This window comes from Geospiza fortis, unplaced genomic scaffold (assembly GCF_000277835.1).
Source record: "Geospiza fortis unplaced genomic scaffold, GeoFor_1.0 scaffold16, whole genome shotgun sequence".
In the NCBI taxonomy this organism is placed as follows: domain Eukaryota; kingdom Metazoa; phylum Chordata; class Aves; order Passeriformes; family Thraupidae; genus Geospiza; species Geospiza fortis.
This window is the reverse complement of record NW_005054302.1, coordinates 10,225,867-10,233,945: the sequence shown is the minus strand read 5'-3', so window position 1 is coordinate 10,233,945 and position 8,079 is coordinate 10,225,867. Positions and strand designations below refer to the sequence as shown.

The window sequence follows — 8,079 nt, the reverse complement described above, 5'->3', positions numbered from 1 at the left end:
AGGGCAGGCTCCCCTGCCAGTAGCCTCAGCAGGAGCCCAACCAAGAAGCCAGCAGCTGATCCATAGGTGTTTGTGCTGGGTGCAAAGAGGGCACAGCAGAGCTGGGGGAAGAGGAGGGCATACACCAGCTCCCCACTGAGGAACCAGAGGTCATAGACAGAGCTGGAGTAAAAAGCCAGACCAGCAGCCCCAGCCCCAAACACCATCATGGAGGTCCTCATGGCCCACAACACCTCTGCCTCTGAAGCCTGTAAAGCAGAGATTACAGCATTAGAGACGCAGTGTTTTCTGGCAGGATGGCCAGCACTGCCCTGGCCTGGGCTGGTTCTCCGCAAGCCCTTGATGCTTTCAAGCACCACTTGCTACCAGCAGCCAGGCAAGGCAGGTACCGCTGGAGGGGGCCTCTGATTTTAAGGGTCATGGTTTTATGCTGTTTCCATTAACACCTTAGTCCAAATTTTACACTAGTCTTGTTAGAATGAGCAAAGCTCACCAGTGGGGGTATTGGTACCCCTACCAAGGATATGAACACCCCTGGCTTATGTTTGGAGCTCTGTCCAGAAACCAGTTCAGCAGCTGAAGGACACACACCTCCAGTCAGAGACTGGTTTAGAAATAGCCTTGAAGCAAGACTGTCTTTCCTGACACCCAAACTACCGAATGCTACAAGCAGGTACCTTTTTCCTCAGGATTTTCCTGTAGATATTGTGAGCAAACATGGAGCCAGTGGAGAGAAGAGCTGAATCTGCAGAAGACATTGCAGCAGCAGCGATGGCTCCCAAACCAGTAATGGAGATGTATGCTGGGCAGAGATGTTGTAAAACAAGTGGGAGGATCATTGCTGACTCCCCTCTCTCAAATGGACTTGGAAGACCGTAGCTTGTCTGATTCCAGTCTTTAAAACAAAACAAGGAAAAGTCACAACAAATCGTTTGTGAACATTTCTGCTGGCTTTGAAATTGTCTTTTCACAGGGGCCGGTCACAAAGGGCTAGGAACTGAGACCCACTTGGTATTTTAGGACTTAGATTGATTTTTTTTGGTTCTTTTGTGAACTTTTGTGATTCCCTTTAGCATGCTGCAGCTCCCACTAGATCAAAAATTTCTTTTTTCCTCAGCAGCATCTATAGAAATGGGTGTGCTTTGTGTGATTTCAGAATTGACTCAATTAAAGGTCAACCTCTAGACACTGCTCATGAGGAGAAGGAAATTGGATGAAGTCATGACTTAAGCTGATTTCCTTAAATGTTCAGTGATCTGGCTGCCCTTTTACCCTTGCTCACAGCCAACACAGGACTGATTCCCTGCATGGAGACTGTGAGTTTACAGGACTGAACTTCTTGATTCCTTCAAGCAAGAACCTTATTAACAATCTGTAGTAAGATTGCTGTGTCTTACATGTCTAAGGCATGAACAGAAGAAAGCATAAAATTTCTTCTAAAATAGGATTATACAAGTCTTTAGAGAGTCTGCCTTCATCTTTCCTCAACAAAAAGTCTGGGAAAAGTAATTTCATCATATGGAAATAGCTGTAAACAGGTCTTGGAGCTGTTTAAACATCTGTAAGTAGTTGTGCAGTGTACCTCAGAGGGCTCCACATTTTCTGGATGGATCACCTATCTTGGTGTTGAGGATCATGGGACATGGTAATTTGAAGTCTCTGTCAGGACTTCTTTGGATCCTGTTTTAATCACCTTTGCCAAAAGCACACTGGTTACTCAGAGACAAACTATTTATTTTACCTGTTGATGCTGCAACTGCCCCAATGAGCACTGAGGGGATGGCCATTGCAAAGCACCCGAGTCCAGAGAGGTAGGAGATGAGCCTTGCCTGTCCTGTCGAGGCAGCAGAGAGCACCCTTTGGAAGTAAGTCTGCCACGGGATACTCCCAAGCACCTGAAACATTCATTGGTTACCAGTGGTACCTACCAGGCTGCTGTAGGGCATCATCCATAATAAATTCTAACTTCAAATAATCAAATTCTCATTTCAAGTGCATAAATGCTGCCCAGGTCTAACTCTTGAGGATAATATTTCTGATAGTTGAGGATTCCCTGTTTTCTTTGTTTTCATCCATTCACATTGGATGTGAAATTTTAATGAAAACATATTAATGGTTTGGCAGATGGAGAAAGCTGAAAAATGGTTGTTTGAAATTGTGAATCAGGCACAGAGGAAATGAAAGGGAAGTTTTTCAGGAATGCAGCTTTTGTAAATAAATCTACCCAAACTTAGCTGTTCAGCTTTTAAAATGAAAAATAAAACCACAATTTTCACTTCCTTAGTAAACAAAATTAATCAGATAAAATCTGAAGATTCTGTCCTCATCAAACAAACTTCTATGTGTCCCTATTATCAGTTTAGTAAGAGCAGAACAACCTCCTGGAGTCTTGGCTATAATGGTAACTCAAAAGTTGTGTTGTGCAGTGGAGCCAATTGCACTGTGCTTGCTGATGACTGGCAGTGATGTCATTTTAATTTTTTTTTTTCAAACAGAGGGAATTTTACATATTTATGTTAAAAGCACACTATTGAGGCTGCAAGACCAGCATCTCAAAAAGTAGGAAATTACTAATTTATGTGCCTGGAGAGAAACTGGCTGCCTGGATGATCTTACCCAAGAGGTATGTTCCTCCATGTGGGTAAAGGATGGAGTGCCCGTGCTGCATCTTTTCATGCCACAGCTGAGCCCTGGGTCTCCCCAGGCCATTTAGGTTGCTGCAGGGGGTGCTGAGGGACAGTTTTACACCTCCAGCCCATGTCAACTGGCCATGTAGTGCAGGGCTCCTGGCTGGTAGAACTTGCAAGCTTTCCAGACAGAAAGTCCCCTCACAATTCCTCCTCCCAACCACTTGTCCAAGAAGTACTCCATACCAAGTAGAAGAAGTCATCCAGCCACCTTCCAAGATACTGTTTTTCTATCTTCCCAATCCAAGGGTCTTGGTAAGATTGATGGGTTGCGGTGTAATAAATACTTTCTGTTGCAGAATTCACCAGGGCAAAGGGGATACAGATCCACTAGGATAGAAATGGAAGTTGTTAACCATTTTCCCAGTATCCTTGTTCTTGGAGAACAGATGCTTAAGTTAAGGTAGATGTAGAATGTTGAGTTACATAAGATTAAGCCTAGACTTAGAGTCTTCCTTTCTCCCCCTTCCTTACTCTAAATCTATATGTTTCTGGTTCATGGCATCATCAAGACCATGACTCTGTAATTCAGGTTAATTGGTACTTTCTGTAGACAGATCTCTCTCCATTCAAGATGGTTCTAGACAGGTTCTGCAAACTTCACTTTTGTGCAAACCTTTTTGTGTTCACCCAGCAAGGCCAGTGGCTTGTGTGAGCACTGTCTGAAATGTATAAGGTACAAAGACTTACAAAGATTGTAATATTTTTCAGGAAACATGTTCTCCTAAAGGGGAACTGCAGGTCAAGGAAGTTATTTTTCATCTCAGACATGCTGAAAAGAAGAGCAGGACTTTTCCCTTTAGTTAGAAAACTACCAAAGAAATGCACAGGACTTGCCAGGCTGAGGGTGATGAAAACCATCTGGATGACATCGGTGTAGGCAACAGAGTAGAGACCTCCCAGCAGAGTGTAAAGTATAACAGTACAGGCTGAGATGGTGATAGCCAAAGAGCCTCCAATATCCAAGATGACCCTCATTGTTGCTCCTGCACACAAGGACAGCAGTTAAGTGTTTTAAGACAGATTTCATATGTGCAGAACAGAGGATAAATAAGGATATGTTATTCCCCTGGTGCCAGTACAACATACTGTATGAAAAATGCAGTCTACAAAGAACGTGCACAGTGGGAGCTCAAGAGAGCCCATGATTCCTTCCTGCTCTTACTGCTTCGCCTTGCTGCATGGCCATTGCCAAGGCACTTTGCCTTTTTACATCTGCTCTCCTACAGGGAAGAGGAAGGTACAAACTCATATTGGAAGAGTTCTCTATTATAATATAATGAATATATAGCACTATTTGTTTTAAGCCTGAAAATATATTTTCTAGAAATGAAAAATGCTTGTTCTTCCCAAAAAGAAGGAGACAAAAGGAGACATGACGCACAGCTTTCCACAATTCCCATAAGTGTACTACACTCTGTCAGTCCACGTGACCTTTAACAAATATAACAGGAAAGCAAGTATTTACCCAGGGATGCCAGGATGGCTGCAAACCAGAACACCTCTCCGAGCAGAGGTGGAATGAAAAGTAAGGTTCCCATCATGTTCCCATAAGTTTCTTGAAGGGGGTCCATCACAGTCACATAATTCTTTGATCTCATTGGATTTACAAAGAAGAAACCACCTATCAGAAGGAAATGACATTTTGGTAGAATTTTGCATATTTTATATTCCAGGAAAAAATGAGGTAAGAGCGATATGGTATATGCATATCAGACCCACCTAGTGAATTCATACATAAGGGACCCTAGAGAATGAAGCAGCCAACCAGACACCAGGGTTTAAATTCACTGGCTAAATGTAGGGTTTCATCCATTTGAGAGTTCCCATCTTATAAAGGATATCTGCTTACAGCTTATATATATGACTGTCCACTTTTGGCACACCTAGATCTTTCTGGAGTGGCTACTAGAGGCCACCCCCTGTGGTACCCTCGATGGCACAAAATACTTGTGTGACTGTGACAGGAATTTAGCTCAGCGGATACCCATATATCATCTCCTCTGCATCCTCAAGGACCTACCAATCTGAGACATAAAGTTTTCTGAAAAGCATCCTATGGAAAAAGTCAGTAGACAGAGTGAGGCATTGAAGTCTCATATTTGGCTAAAAAGGAGGCAAAGTTTTGTCCTTGGTCATGTGATGCAACCTGTTGATATGTGGTCCTTTTCTGATTACATTTTTCATTTTGGCGGCTTCATTGTCTCTTCCCAGAAATATATTATTTTACTCTGCACATTGAGCAGAGTCTCACCCACCTTCATCTAAATATTGGACCTCAGATGTGCAGCCATCTCATTAAAACCAAAGAAAACGTTTTGTGTCTAACCCTGAAGCCAGCAGGACTGCTTGTCTGGGCACTACTGACCTGAGCAAAGATTGCAGGATCAGACCTGCACTCCTCAGTTTCATTAGTAGGAATTACTCACATAAGCAGTCCTGGCAATATATTTCCAAGCTTGATTCATATTCACGTCAGTTGGACTCTTTTCTTTGACTTGAGAATAAAGGTTATTGTTCTTTTAGAAATTCCTGTGTAAGGTCTGCACAGGTCTCCTTGCTTTCATCATCCTGTGTCCCTAGGAGAGTTATAGTGCAACACAATGTGGCCTGAAAGCCACTTTGGTCTTGGCAAGAGAGCTGAACCTCAGCATGAGTCCAGTAATTCTCAGTTAGAAGTGGCAACTCAGGTGTAAAACACTGCACACTTAGCTTAGTTTCAAAAAAAAAAAACAAAAAAAAAACCAGCTACAAAGTGGCATAAGCTGGATACACGACACATTCATCCTGAGACAAGACTACTCAGAAGAATGCATTTTAGTGGAAAAATCAAGATACTATTATTTCATCACTCAGAAATTACAAGGAAAAAATTACATACCAATACTCTCAATAGTCTGTGAATTAGAGACCATGTGAAAAAAGCAATATGCACAAAAAAGCAATAGACATATTATTCTAAATTCTCAGATAAGATTTTTGTCCCATAAATTACTACGAGCAGGCAAGACTCTACACTAGCTCCAAGCTACCCTATGTTTCAGTTCAGAGGACAGCATTGTAAATGCTTATTCTCAATACATGGGAGACTGAAAAAACAAAATCACATTTAAAATGTACCCTATATTCTGTTACATATCTTAATATACTCCTATGATATATTTTTGAAGCTTATGTGTCCTAATCACATGAATTATTTACCAATAACAAGGGACAAGGCAAATCCCACAGGTGCCTGGACCCACAGTAATCCTTTTGAAGGCAGGTAGACAATTTCAGCTGTGCTGTTGATATATGCTCCTCCAACCCAGGTGGCTGTAATCATGGAAGATGAAAGGTCAGAATTGAGAGACATATACTCAACTAGCCCTGTAAAACACTCTGAGAACTTGTCAACATTTTTCTCATACAAATATTTCATCACAGCTCTATTTTCTTTTCAAAGTTTTCTGCCATCCAGAGATGTGCTGACTACAGATAATAGTATTATAATCTCACTCTAAATTATTTTCCAGCTTCAGGAATGAGTATTTGTGCGTGCATGGAAAAGTTCAATGTTTAAACATTTAGAGGCAATTTGAATATAGTAATTTTTAATTACTTTTTTTCTCAGAGGAAGACTTTTGCTAGAGAAAATGGAATTGCCTTTGTAGAACTGCCCTCCTTCAAGAGTATCACTTACAGGGTGTAAGAAAATAGACATTAGGGAAAACAAATGCAAACAGGCCATGCAGTCAGATAACAAACTTACAACAATGATTTAAGTGTCTTAGCCATGCAAATGACACTGGGGGATGCCTTTACAAAAAACAATTCAGGTAAGTAAATTTCAGATTATGCCAGGCAGCAAGGAGAGAGAAGGGAAATTGAGAGAAACTCTTTCTTTAAGAGGGAGACCAATGTTCACTATGAGTGACAATTTATTTCACACAGAACTGGACTTTTCTGTGGGTAAAATTCTTCTGTTATGTTGGATAACAGAAACTGGTTCACGATTAAGACCACAGTCTTCCTTAATGAAAAGTATTGTATTCTTTTGTCACTCTTAAATTAAACTCTTAACTCTTAACTAAACTCTTAAATGAATCTTTTTAATTTAAGAGAATATACATAAACATTAGGTTCTGCTCAGTGTGAAGAGGTTTGTAAGAATCCATCCCAAAATGATTCATGAAACCATACTCCTTTAAAGTCACACTTAGGCAAAATCTACCCTGACATTAAAGGAGTTCACTTCCTTTGAAAGAAAAGTCACCCAGATCTATGCAATACATGTGTTTTAAGAAGAATTTTGAAAAGTCTTTTAAGAAAGCTTACCTGTTGCAGTGAACAATCCAATGAAAACATGTATATTCCTGCCTCCAACCATGGCCATCTCTGTTGGGTTCCTGTTCTGCTGATCCTTTCTGCTTTTCCAAGAAGCCCAAATTCCAGTAGCTAAAGTTAATGTAAAAAATACACTCAGAGATACTAAGCCTGGTATATTTAGAGCCATTTTCTGTTGCTCAATTTAGATTATATAATGGTGTGATGATAATGTTCTTTGACTGAGTACACAATCAGAAAAAAACAGTGGAAATAGTGGTGCCTTGTAAAGGAACTGCTGGACTTTGCAACAAAAGAAGCAGTATGAAACAGAGTGATAACCCCAAAAGTCTGGAGAACCAGATGCAGAGTCTGTCTTTGTAAAAACACTGGCAATTCTGCAGCCTTTCCCCTTCTCCAGTAGATATCCAATCTTATTTTTGTGAGGAGCAAAGATTAAGAGCATAGGGATTAGTGATGATACGCCTAATGGAAAACTGATGTGAGGGGTACTACCAGATTGGCTTAAAGTAGGGGAAATGTTATATTTTGTCTGATATGAAATGGTATGAAGATAATCCATATTTCTCTGGGTTCTAGGCACAAGGCTAAAGCAGAAGATAGGGCTAAGAATTTGTCTGTTTAAAACTGACTAGACTAAACTCTCAGCAATGATCAAAATAAACATAGGAAACAGTAAAAAAAAGATTTACCATTGACCAATGAAAGGAGATACATGATGATACTCAAAGAAATTATTGGAAAGTGGTAACAAAGCGAGGTGGTGTTGGACTCTTCAATGAAACTATAGGAATGATACAGACTTTTAAACTTTGTGAACCTCTCTGTTAAGATAAATAATTCTGGGGAAAAACCTCATATATGTATTATGGAATTAAGTTGGTTACGTTTATTGTACATTTATTGTAGGTTGCCACACCAATATCCTTTCAGTTGCTCTGTCAATCTTTACCATCTGCCCCTTTATGGCTCTTTATAACCAATTCTGTGTAAAATCTGCCTATTTTAGGGTACATATATGGCTTTCCTGGATACCTTTGTTCATCCGTGGACTGGGTAGCTCATT

The 8,079-nt window shown here is 40.5% G+C and overlaps 1 protein-coding gene across 1 annotated transcript in view; it reads right to left on the bottom strand.

The window, feature by feature from the left end:
* LOC102033535 (high-affinity choline transporter 1-like) overlaps window positions 1-7,182 on the bottom strand; it is an 8,060-nt gene extending 878 nt beyond the window's left edge. Inside the window, exons 1-8 of the mRNA XM_031066060.1 lie at window positions 7,005-7,182; window positions 5,889-6,002; window positions 4,156-4,311; window positions 3,525-3,673; window positions 2,874-3,017; window positions 1,742-1,895; window positions 678-895; window positions 6-248 (exon numbers count right to left, since the gene is read on the bottom strand). Of these exons, the coding sequence (XP_030921920.1) occupies window positions 6-248; window positions 678-895; window positions 1,742-1,895; window positions 2,874-3,017; window positions 3,525-3,673; window positions 4,156-4,311; window positions 5,889-6,002; window positions 7,005-7,182 (1,356 nt within the window). The remainder of the gene's footprint in view (window positions 1-5; window positions 249-677; window positions 896-1,741; window positions 1,896-2,873; window positions 3,018-3,524; window positions 3,674-4,155; window positions 4,312-5,888; window positions 6,003-7,004) is intronic.
* Window positions 7,183-8,079: the final 897 nt, after the last annotated feature.